Source organism: Bufo gargarizans, chromosome 6 (genome assembly GCF_014858855.1).
Source record: "Bufo gargarizans isolate SCDJY-AF-19 chromosome 6, ASM1485885v1, whole genome shotgun sequence".
Taxonomy (NCBI): domain Eukaryota; kingdom Metazoa; phylum Chordata; class Amphibia; order Anura; family Bufonidae; genus Bufo; species Bufo gargarizans.
The window spans coordinates 12,471,024-12,489,490 of record NC_058085.1 but is presented as its reverse complement, the minus strand read 5'-3'; the positions used below and the strand labels follow the sequence as shown (position 1 = coordinate 12,489,490).

The 18,467-nt window shown below is 43.3% G+C and overlaps 1 protein-coding gene across 1 annotated transcript in view; it reads left to right on the top strand.

Annotated features, from left to right (window-relative positions):
• The window catches only part of LOC122941761 (cytochrome P450 2A10-like), a 62,909-nt gene extending 45,080 nt beyond the window's left edge, over positions 1 to 17,829 (top strand). Inside the window, exons 7-10 of the mRNA XM_044299172.1 lie at positions 282 to 423; positions 11,674 to 11,861; positions 16,770 to 16,911; positions 17,186 to 17,829. Of these exons, the coding sequence (XP_044155107.1) occupies positions 282 to 423; positions 11,674 to 11,861; positions 16,770 to 16,911; positions 17,186 to 17,370 (657 nt within the window). The 3' untranslated portion in view covers positions 17,371 to 17,829. The remainder of the gene's footprint in view (positions 1 to 281; positions 424 to 11,673; positions 11,862 to 16,769; positions 16,912 to 17,185) is intronic.
• The last annotated feature ends 638 nt before the right edge of the window (positions 17,830 to 18,467 follow it).

The window sequence follows — 18,467 nt, the reverse complement described above, 5'->3', positions numbered from 1 at the left end:
CCGCCCTACTGCAGGAGTTATATGATCTTTACATCTCTATTGCTACTGCCATTAATAATGTAGCAATAAATTAAAGCTGGGTCCATCATTGGATGGCTCTTAGACCCCTGCCAGACCCCACTGACAAGAATAGTGCTGCATGCTGTGTTGTTCTTGCTGTTAATACTCATCAAACTGCTTACCAAGTCTCAGTGTCAGTGTGAACTATGCCTATTTTTTTGAATACCCAGGCTACAAAGGGTTTAATAAAGGACAATGTGTATTCTATCCTTAAATTCCAGGACAATGAAACAAATGGTGAAGAGTTTAACCAAGAAAATTTGGTTGTCGTAGTCTTTGAGCTTTTCACAGCTGGGACAGAGACCACATCAAATACTCTCCAGTTCAGTCTTCTGCTGATGATGCAATATCCACATGTCCAAGGTGAGAGATAGATTCTGATGAATAGGCTTTTATTAAAAAGGAGCTGTCACCTCCCCTGACATTGTCTCTATTTAGTAACTACTTGTATTCCCCATGTGATAGCAATTAGGGAGCATCTATTCTTATGACTCTCAATGTTGTGCCATTCCTTTATTATTCCTCCTAGAAGTTATGAATAAATTGCCAACAGTTTGCAATGAAGGTTCAGATGGTCGTTACCAGTTAGGGGTGTGTCCCTGCACATTCTGATACTGGAAGTCCTAATTGGTTAGTGTCAGACTGTGCAGGGACACACCCCTAACTGGTAACACCCATCTATAACTTCTAACGGGAATAATAAAGGAATGGCACAGCGTAGAGTCATTAGAATAGGTGATCCAGAATTGTTATTACATGAGGAGTGCAGTAGTTCTAAAACAGACATTTCAGGGGAGATTCCAGGTCCTTTTTAAGCATGATATATTTCTGTAGCCAAAACTAATGGTCAAATAGCCAGTCAGATTGGGTCTTATGATGGCTGGTGCTTTGACGGTTCCTATTGTCGTTTCCTGCCACCAAATTGTTTATTTTCACATAGTATAAAGTTAGTAAGCTAGTAGCAGAGACCCTGAATGAAGGGCCATTTATCTTTTTCATCTATTTGATTTAATAAAAAAACATCTTGATCAGCTCCAGCACAAGCCAAGGGCTGGAATCCTCATATTCATGGGCTGCGGCTCTGGCTCTGCTGCATCAGTCCAGATCTGCTATTCCAGTTTTGCTACATCTCTTACACGTCCTCTACTCTAACTCTACAACTGCTTCCGCTCTGACATTCTACCCAATGCACAACTTCTTCAGCTACACTATACTATAGACTCTACTTCATCTACTTTTGCATCTACTGTCCAGCTTTATGATCAGCTCAACTGAATCTCCAGTTCTGCTACATCTGCAGCACTGCTACATCTGTGCTTCCTCTCTGCTGCATCAGGCCACATGCCAATTCTGTGTAAGACCTGCTCATCTTTACCAAGGACCTAGGGAATCCACCTCCCCAGGTAATAATAATAAAGCCTTATTTTTGTAATAATTGTATTACCTCCATACTTGTTACTGAACAGCACACTATAGAAACACCAATATTACCATTAGATGGTTAATCCATAAAATGCAAATTCCAGGGAGGTACACAAACAAGGGTTAGACAATGCTGTCCCTACAGCCAGGCCCTGTGAAAACTGTACCCTTACTAGCATAAGTGCCACCCCAAAAAGAACTCCTCCCCTCTCCCTGGTCTGGCCGTCCACAATCTCCTGTCTTAAACTTCATGGGAGTAGACAGAGACATTTTTGGACCTTCTTGACCTTCTTGATATGTACTTTTCAATACTCATCTATCACAAAAACTTCTCGCTGTGCTCCCTTTCATTCCATAGATTGCCTCCTCATCCATTAGGACTCCTCCCAACAGTCATCACGCTCAAAGTTCCCTCTCACTACTTTTCATCCCCTTGTATTTATTATAAGTAGGACAGTTGGTGTCTGAATCGTTGTTCCTCTGTTGACAACTTAACAGCTACCTCTTGCCAATAGCAACCACCAACCACTTCCGTCAGACACCAGATCAGGTGGACACCTAAGTTGTAGGGTTTGCCAAGTACCTTGACCGAAATAAGAAATGTTGGAAAGGGTGAAATGAAAGTATGTTTGGTTTGTTCTAAATTCCCAACTCTGCAGCTGATTATCTTCAAGGCAAGTCTTGGAAATTCAAACTGACCAATTCATATTTTTTCTAACAGTAGACAACTGGATGTAATCAGGTTTCCCTATACACATATAGTAGCTGTTGAGCTGTCCGGGCTGTGCTGGGAGGGTTGTCATTTTGAAATCCCATGTGGTCAACCTGTGAGTGTGACTGAAAGCCAAGCCAATCAGGTTGCTGACTGTATCCAATCTCAGAGTTGACCTTGGCCTGCATCTGGATGTTATCTTTATTTTACCCCTGCTTGCTAACTCTACTTGTATGTCCCTGCTCATTTTGGAAGGTTTGCCACTACTGTGCCTTTCGGACAATTTCTGTTATCTACTCTGCAGACATAACCTGTAACCCTAGAAGCTAAGTGCATCTGGCCTTGCAGCAGGCTCTGGTGAACCTAGGGGTAGCCTTAGCTTTCTACCACCTTGAGTTGTCTTGGAAGGCAGGTAGCAGGTTTTGGGGTTCACTGGCTGTGGTCTGGACAATGACCTTAGTAATCCCTAACAAAAAGACCTACACATTTAACAATTCTAGCCTCCTTGCCACTTTGGGGTTAATGATATATGCTTAGGTGATGTTCCTTATGGGTTCCAGAAATGTCCTTTTTTCCCCATGAATCCAATTTCTTCTCAAACCGTTATGTTGAAGTCGTGAATATCAGCATTAGCTGAGACTAAACAGGTCTATAATTCTTGGATGTTCTTCAGTGAATTTTATAATATGTAATTTCTCAATCCTTGAAGTGACCTTGAAGCTCCTACTTCTGGTATGAATATCTACTGTTCTAAGCCAATATGCTGATAATTGCCACCAAGGGGGAAGTTGTTCTTTTATATTGCTTTTGCAATTGGATAACTTTGTTCCTTGCCCCAGCCAATTATGACAGCATGAGTACCTGTGCGTACCCTCCTCTATCTTCTTCCTAGACATTGTGCAGTGGCTGGGTTTGGGGTGGCCCCAATGCTGCGCTGGGTCCCCCAGACACCATCAAGGTGTCACCACATATTGCTGCTCTCCAGAAGGGATGTTAAGGTGTGGTGCACCCCAATGGGAAATAAGTCCAGAGATTCCGGGTCTGCAATTAACCAGTGTGTTTCTTTACTGGAGGAATTCAGGGGCAAAGCATTACAGGCGAGTCATAGGGCTGGCTTCTCCGGTCTCCTTCCTGGCAGAAGAAGGTTTGATGCTGAGGAAAGCCCTCTCTCTCTAAGAAGGCTAGTACTCTGGCCAAAAGCAGGAGACCCACGTTCTGTAGCTCAGTAGTTAAGGTGGATCCTTGGTCACAGGCCTGGTGACCCATGGTCTGTGGCTCAGTGTTCCCATCTCAACGTCTTCTTCTGGTAACTCATGCAGACTGGTATGAGTCTCCCCCTCCAAGTACTGGTCTCTGACTGCAGAATACTAGGGGCTCAGTCTACTCTCCTTATATATCATTTTTAGCTACACTGGAACCTTCTAGTGGGAGGGGTGGAAACTCGGCACAAACAATTACAAAGTTACCACACCTGTCTGTCATTGACTTGCATTAAAGCTTCAATGATACTCAAAGGCAATGACACAGCAGTTTTTCCAGACAAAAACAAGTTTCCAGACATAAAAACAGAGCTAAATCAGACATTCAAATTATCAGTCTGGTTTTGCTGGTAAACAGGGCAGTGGAAAATTATCAGCTTCTCATTCAAAGTCCCAAACTTCTCTCAGCATTCATTAACCCTTTCCACAGAGCCTCTCAAATACAGTGCAAGTGAACAAGATATAGATATCACAACATACTGTCGGAATATTTATGCTGTCTCCGATTGACAGTCTATATGATTTATGTGAATAAATTAAAATCGGTAATAAAGGAGATTCTAACTTATTATCATAAATATCAAGCTAAAACAAGCTCGTGATCTGCGTTGAATTGAAGACAAAACCCAGTTACAGACAAAATATATATGTAATTTATTAATACAATTTATAGTGCAAAATAATATATATATAACAAAATTGGCGGTAATAAAATTCAATCAATGATATGCAAAATAGTGGTAAAGACCCAAATAATTGAGAACCTATATCTATATATACACAATTATGCCTTCTTATAATAATACCCCTCACTTATATTAAAAGTCAATTTAATACTTGATTTCTCTCAGCCGACAAATGTCCGATTAAACCCAAATCTGGTTTATCTTTTATCTATATAAATATATATATATTATCAACCATACTGGTCTAGAACTGAATTCAGTTACTTGGAGATAATACCGTGTTTTCACTAGTATATTTTTAATCTCCCTGTATTGGATTAATTTTCAGGATGATGCTGCAGGTACACCCCAATCTTATTCCAAAACAGATACTATACACAAAGTATGGTTAATTGAATATATCTATAGATATGTATTATATTAATTAATTATCCTATAAAATATAGGTAAGGTTATACTATACCAAAATGTCAGCTAGCAGAAATCAGTTTCAATGGTTCTAAGATGGCTGCCTCCAATGACTGGCAAGATGGTCAAGATGATGTTCAGAGAGAGAGTCAGATCGATCCCTTCTGTCAGCCCATACCATCTTTTTATCCTATCTTAGAAAGGGCTTGGCCAAGTTTTATCATTAACTAGTGACCTCACTTTATAATTAATAGAACCATTCTCTAGGGAAAAATATACCCTAGATCTTTGTTACCCTAACACTAGATGGCACTAGTATTTCATACAAAAAAATCGAAGCATTCATTTATTTCTCTTATTCATATAATAGCACTAACATGTAATCTAAGGTTTCAGACAAACCTTGAGAAGATCTTAAAGAGACAATGAGTTTTATACTTGGTCAACTAACTTGTGTATCCTTAAGTCTTTTGACCAGACTTGATTAAATCAAAATAAATATGGCTATCTCAATTCATTGTTCTTGGATGAGACAGGGTTTGTTCATGATCACCTGTGTCCACATTTTCCCATTCCAGGAAAGAAATAATTAATTTGTGTGTTCCACTGAGACAGATTCTAAACATGACAGAGGAGTTTATACCTCATTTCTAATCTTACAATTGAATATATCTATGAGGACTATACTCTTATATATATATATATATACTATATATTAGCACACCTATTAAAATTGATTATATAAAATCAATCTACTCCTATATTGATTAATATAAAAACCACAAAGAAAGATTAGAGTCTTTCTATTCACTAAAATCATCAGAATCCAAATACATTGTCTTATCTAGGCCTTGGGACATCTCCTTCTCACAAAACAGACCTAGGTAAACACTTTGGTATATATCGTAAACCTTAGGTTAGCAATTTCAGAGTAAAGGAAAAAAAATCCCTCTGTCTTTTAAAATAAGACAAAAATGGTTGTCCCTTAGGCTCATGTCCATACTATTATATAGGCCTCATAATTATGGACTTTATTCATACCCAATAGTTCTGACAATACATATAAAATGCAGTTACACAGTATTAGGCCTCTTGCACACGACTGTATGGCTTTTTTTTTTATCAAATCATTTTTATTGATCACTTATAATAAGCATTTTCTGTATTCTGATCAACATTTCACTATAGTGCAAAACACAATAATGAAAAATAACATAGTACATCTACAGGCGACAGACCATTGCATCAATGGACAATGCACATAATCCAGAATAACTGCAATGGTATACAAATTACAGTTCCAAAACCCGACATGGTAAAATTTTTAAAAGACACAAAACAAATCAAGTCAAAGCCTAGCCCCCCCCTCCCCCCCAATGGATAAGAATAAGACAACCTCTATCTTATTTATAACACAATATGAGTATGAGACAACCACTCATTCCATAGTTTCTCAAATTTCTGAGGACAGCCTCTCTTAACAAACACACTTTTTTCCATGACCAACATATCATTCACCCTTCTCACAAACTCCTCTATCATTGGCGGACTCCCCTGGATCCACCTCTGCGCCACCAGTTTCCTGGCCACATATAACAGCCTTCCCACCGCCACCTTAAGCAATTCACTCCCTCCAATCTCTGACACATACCCCAACACACAAACCTTAGGGTCCATTTGCAGACTCGGCGCCAATTTGTGATTAATCATGATCCGCACCTCATCCCAATATCGACCTATCACTGGACACGACCAGAGCATGTGTACCAGATCCGCTCCTTCCTCCGTGCACTTCGGACACTTATCATCATTCCTAACCCCAATTTTTTTAAATAATGCCGGTGTTTTTTATACCCTGTAAATTATGAAAAGCTGTGACAACTTAGCCTGCTCAAAGACACTCTGGGAACCGCCTCCAAAATATCTTCCCACCGATCCTTAGACACGGCGCCCAAATCACCCTCCCATTTCATCATCCGCGTCAGAGGGAACCCATCAAGAAACTTGTCCAGCAATAGAGTATATACCTGCGATATCAAACCTCTCTCCCCCCCCTTCGGGAGAATAAGTTTCTGTACCACATCCATTTTAGCTATATTACACCCTTTCCTCACCGTGACATCATAGGCATGCCTCAGTTGCAGAAACTGATAAAACCACACCTTGGGGACGTTAAATTCTTGCTGGATACCCTGAAAAGATTTGAATACACTACCCTCTGTCAGTTGACCTATCCTCATTACCTCATGAGATTCCTAAGTCCTGACAAAGACAAGAATTCTGGCAATAGATTATTATTCCATATTGGGAAAAGCTCTCCGACTCCTCCCACACCTCTAAGCTGCTTCACCTTTGACCATACCTTCTTCATAAGTTCAACAAGTAGGACCTTCTCTCTCCCCGCATGCATTCCTGCCCCCTCCAGTATACACATAAGGTCACGACTGCCCAACCAGTGCTGCAATATCCTGCCTGTCACATCCAAAGACTGAAACTCAATCCAGCCCTTAAAGTGCTGATACTGAGAAGCCAAGAAGTAAATCCAGGCATTCGGGACCGCCAAACCACCTTCTGCCTTGGGATATTGCAGCATCTCCAGTTTGATCCTCGCTTGGCCATATTTCCAAATGAGGTCTCTGAATATGAATAGGTTTCCTGAACCTATCTAGAGGGATCCACACAGGAGCATTATTAAGTACATATAGCAGTTGAGGCATCATTGCCATTTTTAAAAGGTTCACTCTACCCACTACAGATAGGAAGAGCCTACACATAGTCCTTACCTTAAGTCTGAAAGTAACAAGCAAGGGGGTCAGATTTAGTTCTTCAAAATCCAGCAATCTAGGCGTTATGTACAACCCTAAATACTTAAACTTTACCACCCAGGGAATCCTACTATCAACTCGCTCAGCTGACAAGGCCTGCCCATCCACCGGCATCAGAGCAGACTTCTCCCAATTAATCTTAAGTCCAGAGAAGTACCCAAATCTATCTATCAGTGACATGGCTGCATCCAGAGATGTCCCAGTGTCGCCCAAAAGCAGGGTATCAGCGTACATAGCCACCATGTTCTGTACCGCACTATATCTAAACCCCACAATATGAGGTGACAGGCGTATTAGAGCTGCAAGTGGCTCGATGGCCAGAGCAAATAATAAAGGCGACAATGGGCATCCCTGCCTGGTGCCCCTAGCCAAAGTAAAGTTGTCTGACAGCCCCCCATTGGCTCTAATGCAGGCCCTAGGACTCGAATACAACACCTGCACCCACTGTATAAATCGAGCACCAAAACCCCCACAAATAATTCCACTCTACACTATCAAATGCCTTAGCGGCATCAAGGGCAAGTAAGGCCCTGTCTCCACAATTATCTGCCGGGATATTCAAACTAGCATATAGTCTGCGGATGTTTATAGCAGTCGACTTCCCAGGCATAAAGCCTGTCTGATCTGAGTGTACAATAGTCAGAATCACCCTGGACAACCTGTTCGCCAGCACCTTAGCTAGGAGCTTTAAATCAGCTGTTAGAAGTGAAATCGGCCTATATGAGTCTGGTAATTTGGGATCCTTCCCAGGTTTGGGAATAACTACAATTAAAGCCTCCTGCATAGAGTGTGGTAGCGAACCCATCTCCACTGAGTGTTCCAGCACCTTAAGCAATTCAGGGAGAAGCACCCCCTGCAATTTCTTGTAAACCTCCACAGGTAAGCCATCTGCCCCCGGAGCCTTACCACTCGCCATACCACCAAGTGCAGCCTCCAGTTCCTCGAGTGATATCAGTTCTTCCAGTCTCTCCCTATCCTCATCTGACAACACCGACAACTGCGCCCCCTCTAAAAAATCAGTCAGGGCATCCCCAGAACAAGGGACAGTGGACTCATATAGTGACACATAAAAACCCTTAAGTATGTCCAATATTCCTTTTGTGTCTTGCCTACTGTTCCCAGTTCTATCCCTCCGTTCCTGTATACAAGAGGATCCCCGTTGAGCCTGAGAGACGACAGACAACAGATGACCTACCTTCTCACCCTCCTCAAACGATCTTTGGCGGTAGAAACTACACTTCCGCTCTGCAGCCTGCATTAAGTGACACTTCAACTGTTCCTGAGCAACCGCCAACGCCTCACTATTAACCAGGGAAGGCAACCTGCCAAACACCCGTTCGGCCTCCGCCACTTGTAGATGCGCCTTAACATCCGCTTCTCTAGACTTGGATTTGTGCTTACTAATTTCTTTTATCAATACTCCCCTCAAAAATGCTTTTATAGCATCCCAGACCCCGTGAATTGAAGCCATCCCGATATTAATAGTAAAGTATTCCCTGACCGCCATTGAGATCTCAGATAGATCACCCAGAACATTAAGCCAATGCGGGTTGCATTTCCACAACCTCGGTCCCTGCCTGAGCACCCCCAAGCACAAGTCAATGTCACCTCTTAGGGTTGCGTACTCTCCACACATCAAACAGGCCAGTTTCAGTCATAATATTCCTCAAAGCAGCACTTCCTGGCTATCCACCCGATCCTTCCACCCGACATCTATCCAAAGAGTCATCCGGCGTGCAGTTGAATTCCTCCACTAGTAGCCATGGTAACCCAGGGAAGTCCGCCACAAAGGACATAATTGCACGCACCAAAGGAGAAGCAAACGGCGGGGGTACATACACTGACACTAACACCACCTGGATCCCATCAATCTTACATACAATACATACATACCTGCCCTCAGCATCCACACACTGCTGCACATGTTCAAATCTAATACTCTTATGCACTAACACACATACACCCCTGGAATGTGAGGAATGTGTCGCATGTACCACGTGTCCCACCCAGTTCTTGCTCAGCCATTGTACATTATCACTAGTCAAATGCGTTTCTAGCAGGCAACAGATGGCAGGCTGAAAACGCCTCAAGTAGTGAAAAATACTCTGTCTTTTTCGTGCGTCAGCCATACCCCTCACATTTCAGCTCAAAACTTTAATCACCTGTGTCATGGTAAAATATATTGACATACCTGCATCTCACTCCCGACTCAAACCTTATCCATATAGAGTTCTCTCCCCTAACCCAACTCCTACCTAGCCCTATTCCCTCGCCCCCATTATCAGAATACCACGAATGAGAACAGCTGTCCCCACCTCTTCAACTCTAAACCCACAAACCGGGCACTTGCCACTAATGAACAAAAACTATCACTGATGCTATCAATACACTCTCTCAGGCAGAGAATCCTCTCAACACTTGGGAAACACATTATTGTCCCCTAACCGCCTACTCCCAACTCAGAATCTAACATGTGGTAGCATTGTAAAGTACACTTCTTAACTGGTGCAACATTATAGTGACATCAAAGTGCAAACCTATATTGATATTAAGCCAAACTACATATCTGCCTCCTTCAAGTGTCCAGGGCCCCATTTCTCAATTGTCGTTCGTGGACGTCCAGCCACTGAGCCGCCTCCTCTGGATCTTCAAAGAATCTAGTGGATCCCAATGCCACCACACGTAATTTAGCTGGGATCAACATGGCATATGGAACCTGCAGCCCTCTAAGCCTCTTCTTGACACCCATAAAACGGCTCCTCCGCCGCTGCACCTCATTCGAGCAATCCGGAAAAATGGACACTTTGACCCCGTTCAGGACCATTTCTTCATTATCTCTGAACTGGCGTAAAATAGTGTCCCGATCCTTAAAATGCAATATCTTCGCAAGAATAGGGTGCGGAGGTCTGCCTGGTGGCAGCGGCCGCATGGGCACTCTGTGCACCCGCTCCACCACGTACAGGGAAGAGTAACCTTTCTCATGAAACAACTGGTACAACCATTTCTCCACAAATTCAGTGGCATTAGCCCCCTCTGTCTTTTCCGGCATTCCTACAATACGCAGATTGTTCCTTCTCGATCTGTTCTCTAAATCATCCGTCTTGGCATATAAGGCAGTAATATCCCTCAAAGACGTCTTTGACGCCATTTTCAAAGGCTGAACTGCATCCTCCAATGATGACACCCTCTTCTCCAACTCAGAGGTACGTTCAGATATCTTGTGCAGATCGTGTCTTATTATGGAGACATCAGACCGCAGACTGCCGACTTGTACTGTGAGCACTTTAAGTGTGCTATTACAACTTGCCACCGCCACCATTATGTCCTTCAGAGTGGGCTCCTCTGTAGACACGGCCCGATGGCCCCCAGTCTCATTTGCAGGGATTACAGGAGCTAGCAGAGGCTGATCAGCCACATCCAGGCCGTCGCCATCTATCGAACCGAACCCAGAAGAGGTAAGTATATCAGTCCCTTTATCAGCGGCCCAGTCACCCACTCCGCTATCTATACGGGCAAACTTGCTGAGCTTTGCAGCCGCACTCTGGCTCACCACCTCCTGCAGCGCAGTCACCTCACCGTCATCGGCGCCATATTGGCCCGCCTCCATCCTGTCTTGTTTAGTGGCTTTGCTCGATTTCCTCGGCATGGTCAGGCTTCCAGATTCAACACAGCAGCCACCGGACACTTTCCTCCCACCAGGTAAGGTTATTTCAAGAAACCGGAGTGTGCTACCGACAGTTTAGAACAGGATACCAGCAGGAGCAGTGTACGGTGCGTCTCACTCCATGCGCTTTTTTAGTATTTGCGGTCGCCCGGATGATGTCCGTGTACATCCCATTTTTTGCAGAACGGAACAGCTGGCCCCTGATAGAACAGTACTATCCTTGTCCGTTATGCGGACAATAATAGGACATGTTCTATCTTTGAACCGAACGGAAAAAGTAAATACGGAAACAGAAGGTATACAGAGTAACTTCCGTTTTTTTTATGCGTATCCATTGAAATAAATAGTTCCGTATACGGAACGCAAAAAACTGAATGTAAACGGGGAAAAAAACGTTTGTTTGCAAGAGGCCTTAAACAGTGCACGTTAATCCTTTCAAGTGAAATAAATTAAGAAGTGTATAACTTTGCATTGGAGAAACAGGCAAATGTCCACAAATGTCCAGACTTCAGAGTGTCCCTGCTCCAAGGCACTACAATTGTCCATAAGAACACACACATATAATATTTGCCATGATATGAGCTGGGAAAAGATTATAAGCAAGGTCCAATTTGTTGCAATTTTATTCGACTTTCAGAAAAGGTGCAGAAGGAGATCGATACAATCATTGGTTCAAGCAGGATGCCTGGAATGGCTGACCAGTCCCAGATGCATTACACAAATGCTGTGGTACATGAAATAATGAGATATGTAGATATTGTTCCAATGGCTCTTGCTCATCAGGTGTCAGAGGACACATTCTTCAGAGGTTTTATGATCCCTAAGGTAAGAGACTTTACTCGTTTCAGGAAAAGTTTATACTTTCTGGCTGGGTCTACTTTTACTGCAGAGATTTCCATCTGAGATATACATCTTAATAACGATATTCCGACAAACAGGTGAAACTCGAAAAATTCGAATATCGTGCAAAAGTCCATTTATTTCAGTAATGCAATTTAAAAGAAATTGCATTAATGCAGCTTAAAATTTGAATTTTGTGAAAAGGTTCAATATTCTGGGCTCAAATTGTCGCACTCTAGTCAGCTGATTAATCCATACCCCCTGAGCAAAGGGTACCTCAAAATTGTGACTTTGGGGTTTCATAAGCTGTAAGCCATAATCATACAAATTATACAAACCGGATTCCAAAAAAGTTGGGACACTATACAAATTGTGAATAAAAACTGAATGCAATGATGTGGAGGTGCCAACTTCTAATATTTTATTCAGAATAGAACATAAATCACGGAACAAAAGTTTAAACTGAGAAAATGTACCATTTTAAGGGAAAAATATGTTGAATCAGAATTTCATGGTGTCAACAAATCCCCAAAAAGTTGGGACAAGGCCATTTTCACCACTGTGCGGCATCTCCCGTTCTTCTTACAACACTCAACAGACGTCTGGGGACCGAGGAGACCAGTTTCTCAAGTTTAGAAATAGGAATGCTCTCCCATTCTTGCCTAATACAGGCCTCTAACTGCTCAATCGTCTTGGGCCTTTTTTGTTGCACCTTCCTCTTTATGATGCGCCAAATGTTCTCTATAGGTGAAAGATCTGGACTGCAGACTGGCCATTTCAGTACCCGGATCCTTCTCCTACGCAGCCATGATGTTGTGATTGATGCAGAATGTGGTCTGGCATTATCTTGTTGAAAAATGCAGGGTCTTTCCTGAAAGAGATGACGTCTGGATGGGAGCATACAAATGCCAACTTTGTATAAAAAAATGTGAAAAGTTGTCTTTTGACGAGATATTTCTCTCACCCAGCATGGGTATATGTAAAATGACACCCCAAAACACATTGCCCAACTTCTCCTGAGTACGGCGATACCAGATGTGTGACACTTTTTTGCAGCTTAGATGCGCAAATGGGCCCACATTCCAAAGAGCACCTTTAGGATTTCACCGGCCATTTTTTACAGATTTTGATTTCAAACTACTTACCACACATTTGGGCCCCTAGAATGCCAGGGCAGTATAACTACCCCACAAGTGACCCCATTTTGAAAAGAAGACACCCTAAGGTATTTCGTGAGGGGTATGGTGAGTTTATGGGTTTTTTTTTTTTGTCACAAGTTAGTGGAATATGAGACTTTGTAAGAAAAAAATAAATAAATAATCAGTTTCCGCTAACTTGGGACAAAAAATTTACATTTCTATGAACTCAACATACCCCTCACGGAATATCTTGGGGTGTCTTCTTTACAAAATGGGGTCACTTGTGGGGTAGTTATACTGCCCTGGCATTCTAGGGGCCCAAATGTGTGGTAAGTAGTTTGAAATCAAAATCTGTAAAAAATGGCCGGTGAAATCCGAAAGGTGCTCTTTGGAATGTGTGCCCCTTTGCCCACCTAGGCTGCAAAAAAGTGTCACACATGTAGTGTCGCCGTACTCAGGAGAAGTTGGGCAATGTGTTTTGGGGTGTCATTTTACATATACCCATGCTGGGTGAGAGAAATATCTCTGTAAAAGACAGCTTTTCCCATTTTTTTTTTATACAAAGTTGGCATTTGACCAAGATATTTATCTCACCTAGCATGGGTATATGTAAAATGACACCCCAAAACACATTCCCCAACTTCTCCTGAGTACGGCGATACCAGATGTGTGACACTTTTTTGCAGCCTAGATGCGCAAAGCGGCCCAAATTCCTTTTAGGAGGGCATTTTTTGACATTTGGATCCCAGACTTCTTCTCACGCTTTCGGGCCCCTAAAAAGCCAGGGCAGTATAAATACCCCACATGTGACCCCATTTTGGAAAGAAGACACCCCAAGGTATTCAATGAGGGGCATGGCGAGTTCATAGAAAAAAAATTTGGGGGCACAAGTTAGCGGAAATTTTTTTTTTTTTCTCACAAAGTCTCCCTTTCTGCTAACTTGGGACAAAAATGTCAATCTTTCATGGACTCAATATGCCCCTCACGGAATACCTTGGGGTGTCTTCTTTCCTAAATGGAGTCACATGTGGGGTATTTATACTGCCCTGGCATTTTAGGGGCCCTAATGCATGAGAAGAAGTCTGGAATATAAATGTCTAAAAAAAAAATCGCATTTGGATTCCATGAGGGGTATGGTGAGTTCATGTGAGATTTTATTTTTTGACACAAGTTAGTGGAATATGAGACTTAGTAAGAAAAAAATAAATAAAAAATATTTCCGCTAACTTGGGCCCAAAAAAATGTCTGAATGGAGCCTTACAGGGGGGTGATCAATGACAGGGGGGTGATCAGGGAATGTATATGGGGTGATCACCCCCCTGTCACTGATCACCCCTCTGTCATTGATCACCCCTCTGAAAGGCTCCATTCATATTTTTTTTACGGATCCATGGATCGGATCCGCAAAACGCATACGGACGTCTGAATGGAGCCTTACAGGGGGGTGATCAGGGAGTCTATATGGGATGATCACCCCCTGTAAGGCTCCATTCAGACGTCTGTATGTGTTTTACGGATCCACGCATCTATGGATCGGATCCGCAAAACACATACAGACGTCTGAATGGAGCCTTACAGGGGGGTGTTCAGTGACAGGGGGGTGATCACCCCATATACACTCCCTGATCACCCCCTGTCATTGATCACCCCCCTGTCATTGATCACCCCCCTGTAAGGCTCCATTCAGACATCCGTATGTGTTTTGCGGATCCGATCCATGTATCCGTGGATCCGTAAAAAAAATGGACGTCTGAATGGAGCCTTTCAGAGGGGTGATCAATGACAGGGGGGTGATCAGGGAGTGTATATGGGGTGATCACCCCCCTGTCACTGATCACCCCTCTGTCATTGATCACCCCTCTGAAAGGCTCCATTCAGACGTCCATATTTTTTTTACGGATCCACGAATACATGGATCGGATCCGCAAAACACATACGGATGTCTGAATGGAGCCTTACAGGGGGGTGATCAATGACAGGGGGTGATCAGGGAGTGTATATGGGGTGATCACCCCCCTGTCACTGAACACCCCCCTGTAAGGCTCCATTCAGATGTCCGTATGTGTTTTGCGGATCCGATCCATAGATGCGTGGATCCGTAAAACACATACAGACGTCTGAATGGAGCCTTACAGGGGGTGATCATCCCATATAGACTCCCTGATCACCCCCCTGTAAGGCTCCATTCAGACGTCCGTATGCGTTTTGCGGATCCGATCCATGGATGCATGGATCCGTAAAACACATACGGGCGTCTGAATGGAGCCTTACAGGGGGGTGATCAGGGAGTCTATATGGACTGATCAAGGGTTCATAAGGGGTTAATAAGTGACAGGGGGGGGTGTAGTGTAGTGGTGTTTGGTGCTACTTTACACAGCTACCTGTGTCCTCTGGTGGTCGATCCAAACAAAAGGGACCACCAGAGGACCAGGTAGCAGGTATATTAGACGCTGTTATCAAAACAGCGTCTAATATACCTGTTAGGGGTTAAAAAAATCACATCTCCAGCCTGCCAGCCAACGATCGCCGCTAGCAGGCTGGAGATCCACTCGCTTACCTTCCGTTCCTGTGAACGCGTGCGCCTGTGTGCGCGCGTTCACAGGAAATCTCGGCTCATGCGAGATGACGACAATCGCCGTTAGTGTAGCCTGGGAGAGCCGCCGCAATGACGCCTTTCGGCGTTAGCGTGGCGGCAAGCAAGCGGTTAAGTTGCATTACTGAAATAAATGAACTTTGCACAATATTCTAATTTTTAGAGTTTCACCTGTATACTATGATGGGTACATTCCATTTAATGTGTCAAATGAGGTTCAAAGGATTCATCTTTGGCCTCCTTTTGACCTGTTTTCCATTTGTTGTCAGTGTTTTTGCTGGGCAGAATAGCGATGTCTACCACACCAAACAGTCTGGAAACAAAAGCCAGAAACAAACAAAAATGGAGTCCAAAGATGAATACTTTGAACTCAGTTTCACATATTAAAATGAATATATCTGTCATGGTGTATGTTTAAATACCGTATTTAGACATATAACCCCAATGGAAATCACTGCAAGCATGTCCTGACAGCCAGAGCTGGAGAGCCACATTTAATAAGAGCGATCACTACTCGCTTTGTTTCTATGAATATATTTTTATTGCATATGAATGTATGACACTTCTACCAGCCGATAGTTCCTCTTTGTTCAGAAACCAAGACAGTCACTGAATAATCGGCTCAGAGTAAAGACTAACAGGGAGAGGGGGGATGCAGCTGCAGTTTCTCTTTCAGTGATCTGTTGAAACAGCATAAGGCCTCTTTCACACAGGCATGTGTGCCCCGTGGTTGTGCTGCGGCCCGCAATGCACGAGCACAGTCCGTGGGGCAGTCGCAGCGTATCACGGACCCATTCACTTGAATGGGTCTGTGATCCGGCCTTTCCGCAAAAACATAGGACATTTTCTATCTTTTAGCGGAATGGAAGTACAGGACGAAACCCCACGGAAGCACTCCGTTCCATGCTTCCATTCCACACCATTCCGCATCTCCGTTGAATGGGTCCGCATCCGTGATGCAGAATGCCCACGGAACGGCACCCGTGTATTGTGGATCCGCAAATTCAGTCCGCAATACGGCAACGGGGAGCACACGCCCGTGTGAAAGAGGCCTAAAAGGGAGAAGGAGAAGTTGCAAGTCTAAAACTGTCTTTAGCTCATTACTTCTCCTCTGACTGTTATGTCGCGTTTGTTGTATATAATTTCATAATGTCTCAACAGGGAACCACCGTATTTCCTCTCCTTGGCTCAGTTTTAGCAGATCCAGACTGCTGGAAGACTCCTTATGATTTTAATCCAGAAAACTTCTTGGACCAGAATGGATTGTTCTGCACAAATGGCGCTTGGATGCCTTTCTCAGCAGGTACAGTTCTTGATAGGTGGTCTATTCATATTTCGGTCCATTTTGCACTTTTAAAGAGGCTCTCTCATGACAAACATTTCTTGGAGTGACCACAGTGATCAGACAGCACTCAAGCATTGTGGCTGGTACAGGGTGTACTGTGGCTTTTATGGGGGTATTGTAGCTGATATGGAGGCTAATGTAGATTTTGTGGTGTCATTGTGTCTGTCTTTAGTGGCACATTGTAGCCTTCATGAATAGACGACATCCTCATGGGTAAAATATTTTCTTGCAGGAAAAAGGATCTGCCCCGGTGAAGGACTGGCCCGTATGGAAATCTTCCTCTTCTTCACTGCTCTGCTTCAGACGTTCACAATCAAACCAGCAAATCCGTCTGACACATATGACCTGTGGACCCTTAGAAGAGCCTTCAGAAAAAAAGGACTTTCTTATTGTTTGAGTGCCTATCCCCGCACATAACAAAGGAAGCGCACCAGTAGTAAAAAGTCAGAGCATCTCGACTTCTATTTTTTCCAGTCCAGTTGCTCTGCATTTCTACTACTAATATACCGTGACCTCGATGAATGAGAATCTTCATAGATGTATGAAAGGAACATTCATACTTTCTACACAAATATGGCAGCTACAGAAATTGATATTTAGATTCACTGATGCTTTTTCTCTCATTTCTCACTTTTTTAATTACATGACTTTTTTGTTTTTGTTGATTTCATTATAGAACAAAATGTCGCATGACAAGTCGACTATAAATTCTACAAATTCAGATTCTTATTTATGGCTTTAATGAAGGGTATAGTAAACTTAATAAACTGGATATCTTAAAGGGGTTATCTAGAATAGAGCTCTGTTTAAGGGTTCTTGCACACGACCGTATGCCCTCCGAGACATACGGTCCTAGAGCGGCGAATATGTCCCGGAGCGGCATACATTGTGAGCACGGGAGTACACTGCATTATAGATTACAATGATGCTGTGCACATTGGGCCACCCGTGGGGCTATTGTCCCGCACTCATATGATCTTATTAGTGCTGGGACAATAGTTCTGCGGGCAGCTCAACGTGCACAGCATCATTGTAACCTATGATGCAGTGTACTTCCGTGCGCACAATGTATGCTGCTCCCTGACATATGGCTCACTCACTGACCATATATCTAGGAGGGCATACGGTCGTGCGCATGAGCCCTAAGAGAACCTTTCCTTTCTCCTGAGAATTTTCTGTGAGAAAGTAATTGGTTAGCCCAGTAACTCAGTGGTTAGCACTGGTACTTTCCAGCATTGGGGTCCTAGGTTTGAGGGCCTGGGCTTCCTCCGGGTACTCTGGTGTCCTCCCACACTCCAAAGACATACTAATAGGGAGCTTAGATTGTGAGCGCCATTGAAGACAGCAAGTAATGTCTGTAAAGAGCTGCACAATATGTCAGAAATATGCAAGACAGCTCTGCCACGGATTTGTCACATATTTTGTTGTAGATTTGCAACACACTTCATCTTGCAAACCATCAAAAGCCACAGCGAACATTGACACATGTTTAAAAATTCAGCACCACAGGTTAA